The sequence below is a fragment of the Malaclemys terrapin genome, chromosome 15, assembly GCF_027887155.1.
Source record: "Malaclemys terrapin pileata isolate rMalTer1 chromosome 15, rMalTer1.hap1, whole genome shotgun sequence".
Lineage (NCBI taxonomy): Eukaryota > Metazoa > Chordata > Testudines > Emydidae > Malaclemys > Malaclemys terrapin.
Genome location: NC_071519.1, coordinates 22,244,775 through 22,264,807, shown reverse-complemented (window position 1 = coordinate 22,264,807; position 20,033 = coordinate 22,244,775). Strand labels below are relative to the sequence as shown.

The following is a 20,033-nucleotide window of genomic DNA, read 5'->3' as shown; positions in this document are numbered from 1 at the left end:
TCTCTCAGTACTCTAGCTGTAACCCAGGGGTTTTGCTCAAACCCATTTCAGGGTAGTTCATGAAATGCCAGCCTAGGGTTTCCAACTCTACAGTTCAATGCTAAATCTCACTTCAATTTGGAAACTGAAGGAGGTACAAATAGCTTAGCCAACCACATAGATATGAGACTCCAAATGCCAACTTGCTCATGTAGTGTCGTAACATTTGAATGTCTACACCCAATATGTACAATATTACTTTTAAAAATAACTTAAAAAGGAAAAAAAAATCAGCACACATTTCAGCTCTCAAGGGTGTAAGGGAATCTGCAGTGATGGGGGGCTGGAAAGAGAAAATTCTTAATTCTGTACATATTGCATAATGGGACATTGTGCACACTTTCCTCCCACCTTAGATACTCCATTACAAAGTCTCAACTTTATTTAAAATGGCAAATAAAAATCTCATGTTAAGAGCTTTAAACGAGGGAACAATCCTCAGGAAAGCAGAGAAATCAGCCCAGTCCTCACTTTTCATCCAACCCGTCCTCTGGGAGGAGGACAGGTTCAGGGCTTTGGTTGGCTTTCCGTAAACAAAACCCACAGTCGAGTTCGACATCAATATTTCCAAAGTTTGCTTGACATGCCTTTCTGTACCTGCATTAAAAGGAAAATAAAAATATTAATGTGCACACTGGCCTGATGATAAAACACTGATCTAGCTTAGTAACTGATTATGGCAAACAAGCCTGTCTCCTAGTGACTTTACACAAATTCAAATGGTCTGGGAACCCTGCTATCTTTGTTACACCAAAAACTGTTCAACTCTATGTAACATGAGATCCTTCACCGTCATTTGTCGCATAAGGACTTTTAATTTAGGCATATGCTTTCAGTCTGGTTATGTTAAGCTGGTATATTCAACTAGTCAGACTGTTTGTTCCCTAAAAGCCCACTGCTACCTGTGTCAACAATGAGAGAATCAATTAAATATTTTGGGGCAACAACAGTAATTAAGTTATTATTGAAGCACCCACCATAAAAACAGGTTGTTACCCATAGAACAGCAGCGGTGCTTATTTGTTTTGATTCTCTTCTACACTTGATACATGCATGTCACTCCCATTGGTACTAATCTGAATTCTGTGCACACAGCAACATGTGAACAGGTTGCTCAGCATAGCACTGCAGTGCTATTGAAGTAGCTCTAATTATTGCACAAACTATCTGCCGCTGACAAATGATGACTAATTACTGTAAAGTAGACGCAAATTGTTGTCTAGTCCTGGCATGCCGCTGCCCCGCCCCACCACATACCAATAAGAAAAAACAGAGTTGGCTGCTGTGACGAGAAGAGCAGCTGCGTAATGCCAGAAGAAGCACATGGTGAGGAACTTGAAGTTTCCACGGTCAGTCTGGTCCCAGCCTGGCCCTCCCCATGGTGGGGACAGCACAAACCCGATCTGGTTAGAAGAAGAAAAGATTAGCCATTTTACAGCGAAAGATGGGTATCAGCCCCTCTAGCACATCTCTGCACTTTTTAATTATTATGGCAGCCTCAGCATTTAGTCGAGAAATGGACAAATCCACCCATTGACTAGAAGCAGAATGCTCTTGGCTCACTATCAAACCACAGTCCTCACCAATTCCCCCTGCTTGCAACAACCTCTTGGCTTGACAAACTTTTTAAACAGGGGGATTTGTTAATGATACGACGGTCTCTATAAACTCTTCGGAGGCCAGGAATGAATAGGTTCACCTTTACAATTCTGAACAGAAGGACTGACACGGGGCAAACCTCGACCTAGCCTGTTCCTTCTGCTCTCCCCTCCCCCAAACCCTTCTCCTGAGCACTAGAATTTGTCTAGTCCAAGGTGCTGGACACAAGAAGATTATAATATTTCTTGTCTAGGAAATCTCTCTATAGAGTGGTTAAAACAAAGGCTCTGGAGTCAGGCAACATGATTCTGTCTCTGACTCATTAACAAACAAAGCCTTTAAAGAAAGGTGAATGCTACGCCTATTTGACAGGTAGAGAAACTGAGGCAATGAGCGGCAAAGTGACTTGCCCAAGCTAGTACAGTGCATCCCAGGCAGAGCTGGTGAGGAACTGGGCTCCTGACCTTCCGTCCGGTGGCCTGTCTACTGTAAAAATTAATTCAGGTCTTACAGCTCATGGGTTTTTGACATGGCCTGAGGTACATATATTGTACTGTGTTGCCAACTTTCACAATTATATTGCAAGTCTCACAATATTTGGTGAGTTTTCTACTCCTGATTTTGGGGGGCCCCCAATTAAAGATTTTGTAATACTTGGAGTGGTCAATATTGCATATATACTCAAGTCTCCATATAGTAGCTGCGGTGCAAAATAAGAGCATGAAACCTATGACTTATGTGGTGAAATATTCAGACCAATCTATAGAATCCAGAGATTAAATCCTTTTTGACAATGACTTCAATACCTTAAAGAAGTTTTTATTGGTCTTACCATGTCCTTTCCCCATACAGTGAAACTGGGTGAGCAACATACCATTATGCTACAAGAGCTGCTTAGCAGTACAAACACAGATGGACGCTCCTTCCCAAAGTAGGAGCTAAGTGATTTAAGGACCCAATGGGCAAAATTCTCCCATGGTGTAAATCCACTGAAGGTAAGAGAATTTGGCCCAATGTGTCATTACCAAATTATCTGGAAGAATGAACAGCTATATAGTTACATGGTATTTACTAAAAAACACCCGACAAGATCACCAATAATTAAAGGATACTAACCATTGGTCTATAATGAGTAATGTTAGCTCTTTGGGGCAGGGGCTGTCTTTTTGTTCTGTGTTGGTACAGCACCTAACAGAATGGGGTCCTGCTCCATGATTGGGGCTCCTAGGTGCCATCACAATACAAACAGTAACAGCACTGCCTTCTCTTCTTTCCATGTCCCCACCAAACCTATAGTTCAGCTGAAAGTATCAAATCAGAACAACTGACCTGCCAGAACCAAGATCCCTGGAGGATGAAGAAACTGGTTCTGAAGAACTCCAGGATGGTGTGATCCCGCAGGAACACTTCCATCAGGGCGCAAAGGGCTCCACCAAATATAGCGATGAGCAGCAAGGAGTGGAGGTGCTGATCCAGAGCAGTATTATTGTAGTCATGGAAACAGAACAGGAAACCTGCCAAAAATCAAACCACATTACATAATAATTAAAATGTATCAAGACCGTGAGTGAAGAGGATTCATCAGTGACCATAGCAAGCGTGGATTGCATTTAATGGAATAGATAGATACATTTTTTTCCTGCTTTGTGCATGTGCAACTACCTGCCCATTAGGCAAAGATGGATATTTGAATTTTATGGGACAAATCAGGTGAGAGCTCCCCACTCTGATAATCTTCAGTCATGGAGAGCGGCAAGGAGGATAACACATTATACCCCATAGTACCAAGCTTAAAAAAATTGCACCCCAAGACTTTATCTGCTTCCTCCAGCAAGGCAGAGCTTAAAGCTTCTTTTGCCCTAGATTATAGTGTCTGCCCCATAGGGCATCAGACGGGTGTGCCTGCAGTACCCACTCCCACTCCAAAACAAGCAGCAGCAATAAGAGTCAGTCCACATCTCGGAGCATAACAATGAGCTTAATACTGAACTTTCTTCCCGGCCAAGGATCAAGCCAAGGAAAAGAAGCTCCATTTTGGTCACTACAGACCACCATAAGTCACCCCACGAGAAGGATCAGGTTAGGGTGACCAGACAGCAAGTGTGAAAAATCGGGACGGGGGTGGGGTTAATAGTAGCCTATATAAGAAAAAGACCCAAAAATCAGGACTGTCCCTGTAAAAATCGGGACATCTGGTCACCCTAGATCAGGTCCTAAAAGACAACCAACCTCCTTCCCCATAATCACACAGGTCCATGGGAGAGGGGAAGGAGCTTCCTGTCCCTAAACCACTACTGCCATCTAGTGGATGTAAATTATGCATAGCCTCCAAATACTCAACTCATCACTTCAGGCAATGCCCTATGCACGCCTGTTTCCCATGCCTCCAAAGCTGGTTCTGCCTTTCTGGTTATTAGACAAAGTTTGTTTCCCCTCTTTAGCTGTCATGTAGTGGACTATTGCTATTGCTATTGCTGCCTTTGATGTCCACACAACATGGCCGAGTTGGGATGTTGCACCACCAAAAACAAAAGGCCTTGGGACTGTTTCATTGCCCTGCTGGATGTGTGTAATTAGAATTGGGCAAAATGCTCACAACAACAAGAACACAAAACCTCACCGAACTGGCCAGGTTTAATTGCAGGTTCAAACCTTGGGCCACGTGCATTGAGAGCTTCAATTGAGGCTCTGAGACTTTTCACATGAACCTGGGGACCAGCCACAGTTTCATATCCAATCCCATCAAAATGTGACCCAGTGATTGGTGAAGCAGTTTATTAGATCTCCAGCTATGTTCTCTCAACCAAGTTTCTGTCATTTGAAAGTTCAGTCAGCCAAACAGTTCAGCCATTTTATCATTACTTACTACTCACCTTCAGTAAACATAGCCACAGACAGCAAGAGGCGATCCAGTCCCAGAGACAGCTTGAGCGGGGAATAGGAGAGAACATCCACAATGCCCGAGAGGCCATAAAAGAGGTACATGGTCGTGTACTGCCAGTTAGTCAGCTTCTCCCAGCTGTAGGTCTCTCCACTGTAGAGACCCATGTGGGGGCCGTCGGGGACGAACTGCTCAGCCAGCATCCCTAGACAATAGAGGCAAATACAGATCATGTTTTTTCCTTCTAAATGAGGATAGGAAGCAGAATATCATCCAGGCTGGAGAGAATGAGAAGTCCCAATGGAGTTTGTTTAGGATCATCCATTGGAGACACTTTCTGGTATGCCATTCATAAAGCATGCTTGTATGGTGGTGTAGGGTTTGCCTGGCTGTTTTTGAGGATGTTGTAAGACTTCTATATAAAATGCTAAAATGAAGGCGTCTGAAAACAGAATCATACATTTTCTGCCACAGGGTAAGTCCACAGAGTCTCTGATGAGAGACTACTCGCAGCATGATAATGGCAGGTTTTTCATGGGCCATTGGGCTGCTGGGGAAAGTAGTAGTGACTAATAGTCCGTCCTTACCTGCTACAGCAAGGAAAGCTTTGGCTGCCCCTTCGAGGATATCCAGTTTCTGGATCCAGCGACTTGCCTGACTGTCTGCATTCAGCGTCCGGCTCAGGTATTTCAGCGGGTATTTCACAGACCAACCGAGCCCGAAGACCAGGAAGAAAGTGCCCCTAAGGGCATTGCCTTTGAAGCTTGACATCACTGAGCCAACTTGCTGGATACCTGGGCCTGAAGGATAAAAAAAAAAAAAAAAAAAAAAATGTTCAAAGTCGCCCTGTCATCGATCACCTTGACAACAGGATGACGCAGAGGAGCCTTGCCTCTCTAGACACTGTGTCCTGGAGTCTGCAATGTTGTCACACCAAGGCACTTGGCTTCCTGTGAAATCCCAAGGCACATCTCTGTCCTTATAACAACAGAGTGGTAATCAACAGCAACTGGAAAAGAAATACAGAAAGAGCCATGATACCACTGGAGGAGAAGAGGGAAGGATTTACATAATAACTGGATTGCCCATGGCAGGGGCTTTTTAATGCTATGGGAATCATAGAACTGGAAGAGCCCTCAAGAGGTCATCTAGATTCATAGATTCATAGATTCTAGGACTGGAAGGGACCTCGAGAGGTCATCGAGTCCAGTCCCCTGCCCTCATGGCAGGACCAAATACTGCCTAGACCATCCCTAATAGACATTTATCTAACCTACTCTTAAATATCTCCAGAGACGGAGATTCCACAACCTCCCTAGGCAATTTGTTCCAGTGTTTAACCACCCTGACAGTTAGGAACTTTTTCCTAATGTCCAATCTAGACCTCCCTTGCTGCAGTTTAAACCCATTGTTTCTGGTTCTATCCTTAGAGGCTAAGGTGAACAAGTTCTCTCCCTCCTCCTTATGACACCCTTTTATATACCTGAAAACTGCTATCATGTCCCCTCTCAGTCTTCTCTTTTCCAAACTAAACAAACCCAATTCTTTCAGCCTTCCTTCATAGGTCATGTTCTCAAGACCTTTAATCATTCTTGTTGCTCTTCTTTGGACCCTTTCCAGTTTCTCCACATCTTTTTTAAAATGCGGCGCCCAGAACTGGACACAATACTCCAGCTGAGGCCTAACCAGAGCAGAGTAGAGCGGAAGAATGACTTCTCGTGTCTTGCTCACAACACACCTGTTAATGCATCCCAGAATCATGTTTGCTTTTTTTGCAACAGCATCACACTGTTGACTCATATTTAGCTTGTGGTCCACTATAACCCCTAGATCCCTTTCTGCCGTACTCCTTCCTAGACAGTCTTTTCCCATTCTGTATGTGTGAAATTGATTTTTCCTTCCTAAGTGGAGCACTTTGCATTTGTCTTTGTTAAACTTCATCCTGTTTAACTCAGACCATTTCTCCAATTTGTCCAGATCATTTTGAATTATGACCCTGTCATCCAAAGTAGTTGCAATCCCTCCCAGTTTGGTATCATCCGCAAACTTAATAAGCGTACTTTCTATGCCAATATCTAAGTCGTTGATGAAGATATTGAACAGAGCCGGTCCCAAAACAGACCCCTGCGGTACCCCACTCGTTACGCCTTTCCAGCAGGATTGGGAACCATTAACAACAACTCTCTGAGTACGATTATCCAGCCAGTTATGCACCCACCTTATAGTAGCCCCATCTAATTTGTATTTGCCTAGTTTATCGATAAGAATATCATGCGAGACCGTATCAAATGCCTTACTAAAGTCTAGGTATACCACATCCACCGCTTCACCCTTATCCACAAGGCTCGTTATCCTATCAAAGAAAGCTATCAGATTGGTTTGACATGATTTGTTCTTCACAAATCCATGCTGGCTATTCCCTATCACCTTACCACCTTCCAAGTGTTGGCAGATGATTTCCTTAATTACTTGCTCCATTATCTTCCCTGGCACAGAAGTTAAACTAACTGGTCTGTAGTTACCTGGGTTGTTTTTATTTCCCTTTTTATAGATGGGCACTATATTTGCCCTTTTCCAGTCTTCTGGAATGTCTCCCATGACTTTCCAAAGATAATAGCTAGAGGCTCAGATACCTCCTCTATTAGCTCCTTGAGTATTCTAGGATGCATTTCATCAGGCCCGGGTGACTTGCAGGCATCTAACTTTTCTAAGTGATGTTTAACTTGTTCTTTTTTTATTTTATCCGCTAAACCTACCCCCTTCCCATTAGCATTCACTATGTTAGGCATTCCTTCAGACTTCTCGGTGAAGACCGAAACAAAGAAGTCATTAAGCATCTCTGCCATTTCCAAGTTTCCTGTTACTGTTTCTCCCTCTTCACTAAGCAGTGGGCCTACCCTGTCTTTGGTCTTCCTCTTGCTTCTAATGTATTGATAAAAAGTCTTCTTGTTTCCTTTTATTCCCGTAGCTAGTTTGAGCTCATTTTGTGCCTTTGCCTTTCTAGTCCAGTCCAGTCCCCTGCACTCGTGGCAGGACTAATTATCTAGACCATTCTATTGCTAATATCTTACAGACGAGCACGGCAGCCAGATGATTTTTAATGGGAAAGTAGCAAAGTTATTGCTGGCAAAAAGCAAGTACGTAAGATTTTTAGGAACATTAACTCCCTTCAAGCAAAGTAATTAATAGGGTGTGAGTCCAGCCAGCTAGGTTGGATGTGATTTCTTAATCACTCCAGAGAACTTTGGCTTCATTAAAACTTGAATACTGAACAACCGAGATAAACAAATGAGATTCCTATAAAGTTAAGGTGACCAGACATCCCAGGTTTTGGGGAACAGCCTAGAGTCCCAGGTACAAAAATGCAAGGATCACAGAGCATGTATGGAAAATGTAACAATGACTACATTGGCATGTTCATGCATGATTCTCACATCATGCATGTGAGATGCATTGACACCAGAGTTAGAGATTGAATCTTCAGAAACAAGGAGACGGTTAATGTCTGAGGGCATTGTTTTCTGTGTTGGAATCAGAGAGGCCAGGAGGTAGGAACCGGTTGAAATAAAACAAAAACAAACAAAAATCAAAACAGAAGACGTTGAGATCCAATGAGCATTTCTGGCCATGCTCTGGGAAAATGTACACTTTGAGGAATATTAACTGGCACTCAAGATCTAGCAAGAGGTCCAAGAAGCGAGCACAGCGAGCACAGGAATGCACAAGGAGTTATCATTCAAATGCTTGCTACAATTCGCATTCTGGGCTTTAAATAAATATTCTCCGGAAACAGTCATTTCCTCTTAGTACCCTCCAGCTACTTAAACCTTCCTTTTGCCTTTTGGTACCCTTCCATTCTTCTTCATGCATTCTTCTGGGTCATTCTTGCACTGGAAAACACAACCCCTTTTGTGCCACACAAACCTTCCTCTCTTTCGTCAGATCTTCGACACTCTCCTTCCACTAAGATTAATAATAATCCACCACGGTACTCCAATGATATTTAACTTTTCCTATGTTAGTGTCCAGTTTATACTGGGAACCCCTTGGGGCAGTGATTATCATTATGGAATGTTTGTAGAGTCCTGAGCACATGGGCTGTCAGAATCTAGACAGACAAACACCTTGGCACATTTTTTAAGTCCTCCCATGCTAGGGAGTAGTTAGGTGTGCAATTCAAAATAAGGATAGGGTGTGGTATAGACAGGTACTGGAAGTCTTTACAAAGCCTCAAAAGGTTGGGTTTGTGTTTTGCAAAACCCAGGTCAGGATAGATTGGCTCTGGTCTCATTTTCTCCAAGTGGAGTTGGTTCAAATAAGTGTTCTGGTTTGGGCTTATCTTTACTCCTATTTGCTCAGATAAAAGCATTACCCTTTATACCACCTGGGTCTACCTTTCATTCTTACTTCGGACGCCTATGTACGAGTTATGATGGGTCTCAGCTTAAAGTAACACCTAAAAAAGTCCCCATTGACATGACACAGGAATACCCATATATTTCTCATCATGGACAGACGTTAATAGTAGGGTTTCTTGGAAATCAATACTAGAACTAATTGTATTCTGTGGTCCAGCTGGCATAAATCATCATAGCTCCATTAACCCAAATGGAGCTGTGTTAATTTACGCCAGCTGATGATCTAGCCCGGTAGACATATTTATCAGTAACCTGGCATACAGAGTTAATGGGGAGGGAGCAAAAGCTGCTGTGAAATATTTAGGTTGGCGAAGGATTGTGAAGAATGACAAAATGAATTTAAAAACCTTAATGGGCAGCCAGAAAGGCAAAATAAAATTTAAAATAGTAAGTGTGAATTAATGGACACTGAAAGGAACATTTTAAGCCACTCAATCTAATTCAGACTGACTACTCTATCTTGCATGCAGAGGATTGGGGTGTTATTGAAGATTGCCATGTTTTAACAACTCTGTGCACTGAACAATCTACGTATGCCATAAGTGAACAAGATGTTTTGCATAGAAATAGGAAGACAAAGTCTCCATCTCAAAGAGCTTAGATTCCAAATTAGACAGGAAAGGGGAAAACACCCAGAGAAGGGAGGAGAAAAAAGGTCAATCAGTGCCAAGGGAAGACTGTATTTTCCTTCTGGCAGGACATGTACACTGTAGGTGTTTGTTTTGCATTTGTTGTTTCCCCAAATATAATTAGGGGTCAGAGAGGAAATGGATTGCACCAGAGGGGAGATAAGTGGCAGAAGCTAAGACAAAGGAAGTGACTTTTAGAGAGGGAATCTGAAAGCAGAGAGTCTATTAAACACATTGTGTGTCATATGTAAAATTATACGGTTAGCTCTTTGGGGGCATTCACATGAACATTCACAGGGCATTGCAAATCCCTTTTCAATTTGGCAAGGTTCACATCCCCTTTCCCAAGAACTGGGTTTCATCTGCATGGGAGGAGGGGACCCGGCTGTTATCCCTGCGAATAGCTGAATGTGCATGTACCCATGACTAGTTGTGCCACAAGTGCCTGCTCTCTGCTTACAAGGATTCCAGTCAGCCAATCGGGAGGCAGCAATACCATGTGATTTTTGGTGACCAATTACAGCACTTGTGGTAAATAATTCACATACATTCATAAAAACAAACAATCAGAGCCTGCTTGCAGATAATTTGCCAAGAGGAGAAAAGAGCTTGTGAGCTGGCTGACTGCCATGCACTTATGCCCAAATAAATCTGTTAGTCTTTAAGGTGCCACCAGACTCCTTGTTGTTTTTGTAGATACAGACTAACAAGGCTACCCCCTGATACTTGATGCCATGCACACACACCTGGAAGCATCGGCTTTCTGGCTGTTGAGCTGCTAGCTGACCTCGCCCAGTGGTTAGGATGGTGGAGGGGATCCCTGAGGAAGGAGGGACCTTCAGCTCAGCATAGCCCTCCAACATCCTCCAATTGCAGGAAGATCCTTTTCACTAAAGATCACAAAGTTTAAAAGCCAGGCAGTCCTCAAAAGGTGACTCTTCTTTGGGGGGGGGGGGAAGGGAGAGGGGTTAACCATGGGAACTCAAAAACACCTCCCCAGCATCTCTTCATCCAGGCCCCTTCCAACAGCATGAAACATATTCCCAGCCTGTTCCCCTTGCATCTAGATAACCCTTCCTTCCAGCTCCCTAGATCTTAGAAAGCTCAGAAAGCCAGGTTCACACACAGACCATTCAGCATCTCCCCATGGGAGGGAGGAAGAGGAGGAGGAGGAATTTACCTGTGCTGTCTGCACTGCCTGCTTCCTTCCTGCTGCAGAGGTGAGGTGCACCTGTTCCCACTCACACTCCAGATGTGAGCAGCAACAGTAAGGAGAAGTGAAATGGAAGTCCCAGATAAGGGGAGGAGTAGAGCAGGGAGGTGACTCTTAATCCAGATGCTCCACCCTAAATGTCTTCAAACCAGATCAGAAAAGGTCTGAGTCAACCAGTTTTCACAGTGATTGACACCTGTTTGCTGCTGTATTTCCTAAGGAAAATTAATGTTCTTCTAGGATTTCACCATGAAATTAAACAAACCCAACGCTAATTTTTATTCTTGTGATAAACAGGCTTACTCAGGTTACATCATGTTCAGGTTTTGATGACTGAAGAAAGCCTGGTCAGTATCCTGACTAGTCAAGTTTGTTGCAGTTCAACAGGATGGGAGAACTCAATAGAGTTACAAGTTGGAAGCTCGTAAAACTTTTCGGGCCTGAATTCTCAGTTACATTAATGCCCCATCACATGGCTTTGACAGTGTGAAGCAGGTGCAACTGCCAGGGTGTGCAAGGGGGTGGGGGTAGGAGTTAATATAACTGAGAATTCAGGCCAGGGGTTTCATAAGTTGAAGCTGAGGACTTGTGAAATTTCCCTCCACCATAAACAAAACACTCATTCATTTCTATGAAGATTCAATTATAAAGACCTCTTAATCTATCTAGAAGCACTCACTTCTTTCATCTAACATTCCGCCACTAACCCTCCACTGGGCAGCTGCTCAGTGTCATCATACCCGCATTAAATAAAAGACGACAAGTTAATATAGCTACTTAAACAATTGCAGAGATCACAAGTAAATACAAAGTGCTCCTATAAGCTCTTTTCCAACCCCACGAAGTCTTTATAGGCTGCATGTAGAAAGGTTGTAAGCACCTCAGGGCAAAAACCTTGTCTTATTATCTACTTACAGAGCATCACACCCCTCTATGGTGTTTTAATACAAACCAGCGTGGTGATATGCTTCTCATGCTTTTGTTTAGGACCATCAGTAAGATCTAACCAGAGACCAGGAGGCTTACAAATGAGCTGGTTGATGAAGTGCACTGCACCCGCATGCCATGCATTAGTGCATTTTTCAGTGCAACCCAAGTACGGACAGCCAGGAAAGCCTCCCACCCAATGTAAAATACCCAAAGCAATACTTCACAACTAACACTAGGCCACCTCCTACCAATGGCTGTTACCTCAGATAGCTTTGGAATGAGAGCAATAAATGTCAGGTTCTGAGGAAGCACCTTTCTCTCACAAGTGCTTGTTCAATTATTAGAGGTCTGTGTTTACCACAGGTGCCTATTCTCGAGGGGAGTGGGAAGACGGGGTTGGTGATGGCAGAAAAGGTGAGTGTAACAAAGTGATTTCACAGAAGTTGGTCCAGTAGAAGTTGTTACCTCACCCACCTTGTGTCTCTAATATCCTGGGTCTCACACGGCTACACCACCACTGCAAACAACGCCGGTGAGGCCAGCCAAGGTAGCGGTAGCCTCTGTGAGGACAGCCAAGGAAGCGGTAGCCTCTGTCACTTCACCGCCGCACCAGTGTACAGGGATACTAACACTGTCAGCACCCCAGTTGCTAAGCAACACAGCTGGGAGATGGAAAGCATTCACCTCTGCTTTCATGACCGTTGATAGGGACTAGCATCAGCGGAGGCCATCTGGGAATAGTCAAGGAAACCCAGTTGGTGAGGCTAGAAGGGGTGCGAGTGGAGGGCTGGGAAGGAGAGACTTTGAGCTGTCGAGCTGGGTGGAGAGGACAGCAAACACCGCTGAGGCAATTATCCTACCCAAGAGGAAAGGCGGAAGCAGTGGCGGGTGTCTCAGGCAAACAGCAGCAGTGGAAAAAGGTCCTCGCCTCACATAGAGGGAAGCTCCACATCTTCCAGTCTCTCTCTATTCCCAGCTGTGAGGAAAAGACATGAGGGGGACAGTTCAGGCCACCATGAATTCTCTGTACAAGCAAGGCCGGCCAGCTCTTTTAGCTTGAGCTGGAGAGAAACCCAGCATGGCAGAGTGAGGCAGGTGAAAGCAAGGGGGAATTTAACAAGAAGCCTGAAGAAAAAACAAAAACCCATCCCACCCCCCTGCACATGGTTTCACCCAGGCTTAGCCTTTAAGATCCTGAGAGAGAGCTAGCCTGGCATCCCCAGCATAGAGAACATACAACTTGGAGACTTGGGTGTCAAGAGGCTCATGGGGAAAGGGATCCTCTCCCAGCCCTGCTATTTGGCACGAGGAGCCTGCCAGTTTCCCCTCAGAGGTGCCTGACCCTGCCTAGGGACCTGAACACCACAAACAGGGTAGCTGCTCACTCCTCACCGATCAACGTTGCTATCAGCGACACCATGCCAGGTATGGTACTACTGGTGGTGACAGAGAGACTGCCTGGGGAGAGCTCTATTCCTGCCCCTGCTTTACACTTAGTGACACTAAGCAAGTCACATAGCCTCAATTTCCCCTTAAATTAATGGAGATATGCTGTCTCCTAGAACTTGAAAGGTCGAGTCCAGCCCCCTGCCTTCACTAGCAGGACCAAGTACTGATTTTGCCCCAGATCCCTAAGTGGCCCCCTGAAGGATTGAACTCACAACCCTGGGTTTAGCAGGCCAATGCTCAAACCACTGAGCTATCCCTCCCCCCTTCTATAGCTAATATGACCTAGCACTTACACAGCGCTTTTTCAACAGTGATCTCAAAGCATTTTTACAAAGGGAGGTCACGATGAATGGACTCAGATTCCAAGGCCAGAAGGGACAACTGTGATCATCTGGTCTAACCTCCTGTATGACACAGGCCAGAGAACTGCCCCAGAATCATTCCTAGAGCAGAACTTTTAGGAAAAAAACAACAAACCAATTTTGCCTAAAAAATTTGCAAGTGATAGCACATCCCCTATGGTCCTTAATAGGTTGCCCCAGTACTGAATTGCCCTCACTGTTAAAAATTTACACCTTATTTCCAACCTGAATGTGTCTAGCTTCAACTTCCAACCATTGGACTGTGATATACATTTCTCTGCTAAATTGAAGAGTCCCGGTCCTGTCTCACTTCCTTAGTGCTTTCCAGCTGTCAATCTCATGCCCATTTAAAAACATTAAAATTAATTAAGCCTCAACCTTCCCTCCCTGGAAAACAGGTGGGACCTAACCCCATTTCACAGGTGGTAAAATTGACGTTGAGCCACTACCAGGGAAATGTAAGTGGAAGACCTAACAGCTGGAAGGAAAGAAGATGCAATAAGCAGCAGCCAGCTACCAAATTGACACTTTCAGGCATAAGGTGCTTTTCTCTGCCAAATGTAAAGGGCCAGTGATGAGCAAAGCATGCTGGGATAGGTTTCCATAAAAGGGTGACTCTGCAGTGGTGTGTTTCAATCAGCTGTAAAGACAGGAAGTGGCCGAGTTTCCACTTTCCTTTGTGGGAACGGGACCTGACTGAAGGACTTACCCAGGCTGGGGCAAGGTGTATGAAATGGCTCCATTTTTTTTAAAAAAAGGATGTTTTTATTATAAAAACCAAAGTGAAGTTTTGACAACAGCTTGGTAACATGAGGTGGACAATACTGCCACTATATTGCGCCTGGAGATATTAATGCACATGTCCCGGGTCCTAGACTGGTCAGTAACAGAACTGGGAATAGAGAAGCCAGCGGCTGAATTCACCACTGTTGTGAGCGGGCGCAAATCCACTGAAGTTTTATGCTGAGCTCAATTCTCCTCCCCATCCTACCTTTGTGAGATGACCATACTTGAAGTTAATGAAAAAAAATTGTGATAATGTTTGCCTACTTCACAGGGGAATTGGGAGGCTGATTTAATTAAAGGCTTAATTAAAGGATAATTAAATGGCTTGAGTTCTGGAGATGGAAGGATGCTAGAGAAGTGTGAAGTATTATTATTGCCTCTCAAACAGGCAATATAATTGGTGAAACAAGTAGTATAAGCGTGGGCAGGACTTGTTCTGCTTCCTACGCTTTGATTTCAATCTTGCGTAAAAGAGGCAGTGGAGGTAGGCGTTGGTGGAGCCTATCTTTAGTTGAGGACATGAAATGAGTCCTGCATGGACATTCTGTAGTAATATTATACTTGTTGCAGTTTGGAGCAACAGCAGGTTTCTAACTTAATTGTCTTTTTTTTTAGGTTAATACTGTTAAGATTGAAAAAGTGAGTCAGACTTAATGTAACTGATATTATCTTAAGAATGATCAACAACATCCTCCTGCCCTATATTATCAGATTACTCACGTCCGCAACAGGCACCCATAGTAGCAACACCAGCCACTGCTCTGGAATGTGATCTTGCAGCAACCCCAAAGTAAGTCTACAGGAGTCTAAAAGTGGGGGGAGCGGGGAAAAGATGTTATCAGATGTATTAAAGTCTGTGTCTGCCTTCTGTGGAGGATAAATTAGCTACATAGATATTCCCTTCAGAGAAGGAAATCAGGCCATGTCTACACTACAAAATTATGCCAACTTGACTTACGTCGGTATACAGCTACCGCCGTTATTAAATCGCTTGTGCGTGCGCACACTTGGCTCCTTGTGTCGGTCATGTGTGTCCTCACCAGGAGCTCTTGTATCGATTGTATTGTCAGTGTGGGGGCATTCTAGGGGCAGCTCCTGAAAGCCAGTAACAGTCAATGTAAATAACAGTGTTTACACTGACATTACATCAACCTAATAACTTTGATTGTGACTTTATGCTGCTTGGGAAGGTGGGGTCACTAAATCAGCGCAGAGAGGCACTTACATCGGCAGGAGCCAAATTTAAGTGAAGATACTTTCACAGCTAGGTCGAGACAAGGCAGCTCACATCAGCTTAACCATGCAGGCCTCAGGAATAAGAAAGCAGACATAAAATGTGGCTAGTTTAAATGCTTGAAAGTATAATTAAAAATGTGGGTTTGTGTCTTAGTATATTTTAAAACAATTGTAAACAAATAGTTGAGCATAAGATTTCAAAGTAAGTGGCTGATGTTAGCATTTAAGCTGTGGAAACCAGTTAGTTCACTATTTAGTCATGTTTTGGGAATGGTATAAACAAAGCAGGCTGGATAAAGTTGTTTTGATTTGTTCAATATTAGTTCTTTTCTCCAATAGCAGACTTGTGGCAGGGGAAACACCTGTAGGAATGCGTCTCCTTGGCTTTTGACCAATGTCAGCTTCTGAGGTTCTGAATGCAATTAGGGAGATTAAGGTTCTGGATTGCGATTTGGATCCATGCTTTGGTGAGGTTTATCATTAAGAGAGACCATCAAAACCTCCCCTTTGATAAGGCAATGTAACAGCATGAACAATCAGACTCATGCTCCGGGAAACATCTCTTGATGTGGACATTTTTGCCAGTGATCTCCTTGTCTTTAATCTTACCTTTTTTGGAGAAGACAGAGAAGGCTTTAGTGATGTCAGGTCTGCTTCATTTTGGAGTCCTCAGATTTCCTTGATCCGCTACAGTCCAGAATTGGATCTGCGTGTAGTACAGTCCAGAATTGGACCTGCACTAGTCAGTGGTTGATTATCTTCTGACAGATCAAAACATCTGTGCTGGTTTCTTCAGGCCCATTAGCTACCTTTCACAATGACAACATGTCTTCAGGGGCAAGTGGAGTCTCTGCAGGCTAGGCTAGACGGAGTCCAGTGAGTGGTTTTGTTTTTTCCTAAAACTTCCCATCAAGAGGAAAGTGCTACCTCCCCACCCCCCATTTCCAGTGTATACAAAGACTAGGGGAAATTGTGAGACAGATGGTTTGGGCTTGAGTGTTATTGTGATTGCTGCCAACTTGGCCTAAACACCAGGGATTGAACCAGAGCTAAAAACATGAACTGCTACAACTTGAGCTAAAGAGCCAAGGCTCTCCCTTTCTGCAGACTGGGCACAGAGTGGGATCTGTAACACATGATTACCAGTGAGGTACATTATTGTATGCTAGGACATTCATCTCTACGTTTCCAGGTCATTGGATTCATGCAGTGTGAGGGTCACTCAGCTTTGTCAATAATTGTGTAGAGGATGGGGCTTGAAAGAAAGCGATCTGTCCAGATAAGACAAAGGTGACTTCAACAGACATGGAAATAGTTTAAAGAGAGAAAATATTAGCCCCTTTAATTGAGATGGGGTGGGGGCAGGGAACTCAATCTTTTTAAAAAAACCTTATTGATTGCATTTTGCAACCACAGGGGTCTGGCTGAATCAGTTAGCTGCTTCTGGGTGTCCAGAGAAGGGGAGTGAGGGGGGGGCGGGAAGAAAAGCATCTTTGCTCATTGTTTTGGCTTTTTGTGCTGAGCAGAAGTTGAGAGGGTCTTTTCAATATACTAGATTATCTCAACGTGGGCCCATAGTTGAAATAAAATTTCCCACTCCCCTTTTGAGAGGCTGTCTAACGGGCAATAGAATGGGATTGCATATTTTCTTTCTTCCATTGCTAATTCTTCCCTCCCCCTCTCCCAGTCACTAGATGTGAGGATACTTTGGAATAAATATGCTTCACACAGAGAAAACAAATTAACAAGCATTATACTGATGAATCTTAAGACATTTTTAGAACTGGGGAGTCAATGAGGCAGAAGAGAAGTTATTCCAGATGGTAGGAACAGCCGAGGAAAAAGAAGCGCTTTGCTACAATTGTGACCAGATTGTGATAAGGGATAAAAAAAGATGCTGGATGAGAATAGGGAGTGACAGGAGTGACAGAAAAAGCAATTTATTTGATCGACAGCAGCATGTATGGCCCTGAAGAAATGGAGAAAGACCATTCTCACTTTAAGGAGCTCTCACAAAGAGCGGAGCAAATCCAATGAATGTTTCAAAAACCAAGATCAATTTTGATCTTGATCCTAGCTTATGAAAATAGATTTCAATCATTTCTTTTGGGAGAAGTAGGGGGAGGAGAGATGCAAGGTGACTATCATCTAAAATCACCTTCTCTTCCAACCTCTGCTGCCACCATCTGGTCATTTAATTTTTACATTTTTTTAAATAAGCAGAAACCCTCTGCGGTGTCACCTCAGTTCTATTTATTGTTCAGTTACGCTTATTTTCACCCCTTTGCAATTTAGGTAATTCAGCTTGTCCCTGTTTGGATATTGGCTTACCTATGTGAGTCCCCTAAGCTTACAGAGAAGAAACAAAATTCTGAAAGATGCTCACAGCAAGTTTTGTATCATTGTAAGGGGGAAGGAATGATGCAGCTTATTTAGGTAAAACATTCCAAACACATTATTTGGGGGGGAGGGCAGGGGAGGGGGGGAGAATGGTTTCTACAAAATGCCTATTGTATAAAATAGTTCAAATCCTTGCAGATTACAGTTAAGGCTCTTGTCAACTGGATTAATTGGGAGGAGATGCTGTCTCTTGATTCTTTACACATCATCAATTCATTCATGCTTCTCCTAGTATTCAGGAATGCAAAATAAAGCTGTTCAGTGGAAGCAAGAAAAAATAAGAGAGTAGGAAAGCTAGCATTCAGGTAAAGGTATGCTGTGAGTTTTTGCAACATTGTTAATTAGCAATTCTAGACTCTTTAGACAGCATGAAAAAGTCTTCTCACCATGCACACACAAGCTCAATAGGACATTCACATGCAAACCATGCCTTCCCTGGGTGCATAAACATATATCCACAGATAGATATAATTTGAACCTATTGTAAAATGAATAGGTGTTCAGTTAAGCCAGGACAAAACCAAAATCAATTCCCATTCTACTCCTAGCAGTTATTAAAACACACTGTAGTCTGTGAGGGCAGAGCATCATTCTTATCCAAGGATATAAGGATCTGAACTTTGGATGTTTGCAATGCAAATTTTTTTTTTTTTAATTCTCCCTCAGCCTCCCCACAACCAGTGTCAGACCATTCCTATCTGAACTAGGGAGTGGCATTTCCAGTGTCTCTCTGGATCTAATTATCTGGCAAAGGCAGGTTGAAGAAAGAATAGAGCTTGGTCAGCAAGTTCTCTTAATGCCCTTGGCAGACATTTCTCATTGTTGTGTCAGAAGGGACCAGACACATAGCAGCTGCTGGTATAGGCAACAACTGAAAGTTCATTACAGTATCCTACTCACAGGGAAAATGACTCTCTGCCTATCCCTATGGCAGCCCAGAAAGGGACTCCTCATTCTCTCAGAGCTAGAGGGAGGCACACAGGTAGGTGACAGAAAAGTCAGATTATAAGAGAGACAAATGCCCCAATAATAAAATTGTATAAGCCTCAGGGCCTGAAGATTCAGAGGGATGAAACTCTGCTCCCTCTTGAGAAGGGGAAAAGCCATCATTATTTACATTAATTATAATGTTACTTACCCATAATTCCACCTGAGTTTTGTTTCTGTGGTTGGAACTTATGTTTTGATTTTATAAATAAAAGGTTATTGCTGTATTCCTTAAAGGACACAAGCATTGTGCGGTATATACCTCGGCAGGAGCAGGTCACTCTGACCTTATGGGTAGTGGACTTTGGTTTTGGCGACAAAACTCAAGTTCAACAAGGAAGGGTGGCAGAACCCTTTTCCTCGAGACTAGGATCACTATCTCAGCAAGCAGGGACTCTGTCCAAGGGTTCGGTTTTACTCTGGATTCCCTACCTGGAGAGCCTGTGACCTGTAAATTTGCTGAACTGGGTCAGAGCCGACCAGCAGCATCACAGAGCTGATTTCCCAGCAATGCCTGAACAGACCCACAGGGACTCAGTGCTCAGCAACCCAGAAGACAGCTGATTTCACAGCACCCCCACCCAGCAGGCTGGCACAAGCAGAGTGGATATTACAGCACTGGGTTGGATAGCTCCATATCTGCAGTGGGACCTGGCTCAGCAGCCCTTTCAGGGGATTCTATGGCACCTTAAAAAACAAAACAAAAAACCTGCACAATCAATCATTGCTTGAGATCAGGAATGGGATTTAAGAAGCAGGAGAAGGAGGAACATGTCCCAAAAGCAACCTTCATTGGGCAGGACAGCTAGACTCTAAATCAGCCTGTGCAACACTGGAGATGGGACACACATATTTGTCTTATCCAACCTTCAGGAGTATGGTTTACATCTATCAAAAACCGGAAGTTGCATTCAGATTGCCTTAGACTCTGGGGTATCCATTAGGGACCTTGTTATTCCAATCTACTTTACCTGGGAGGCTTTTCTATACTCTGGTGATAGGCAGCAGTACAAAATCTGAAGATAGACATGCCAAAGAGTAGGAAGGTAATGTTTAGTACCTGCTGTGCAATACTCAGATTATAAATTGATGAATTATGGACAC

General features: G+C 43.6%; 1 protein-coding gene across 1 annotated transcript; it reads right to left on the bottom strand.

Annotated features, from left to right (window-relative positions):
- Window positions 1-346: 346 nt before the first annotated feature.
- LOC128823410 (transmembrane protein 45B-like) lies at window positions 347-10,818 on the bottom strand. The gene is made up of 6 exons (XM_054005663.1): window positions 10,747-10,818; window positions 5,107-5,319; window positions 4,512-4,724; window positions 2,968-3,152; window positions 1,297-1,442; window positions 347-636 (listed from the first exon to the last, which is right to left on the bottom strand). Exons 2-6 carry the CDS (start codon window positions 5,288-5,290, stop codon window positions 507-509), a joined length of 858 nt encoding a protein of 285 aa, XP_053861638.1. The 5' UTR covers window positions 5,291-5,319; window positions 10,747-10,818; the 3' UTR covers window positions 347-506.
- Between the last annotated feature and the right edge of the window lie 9,215 nt (window positions 10,819-20,033).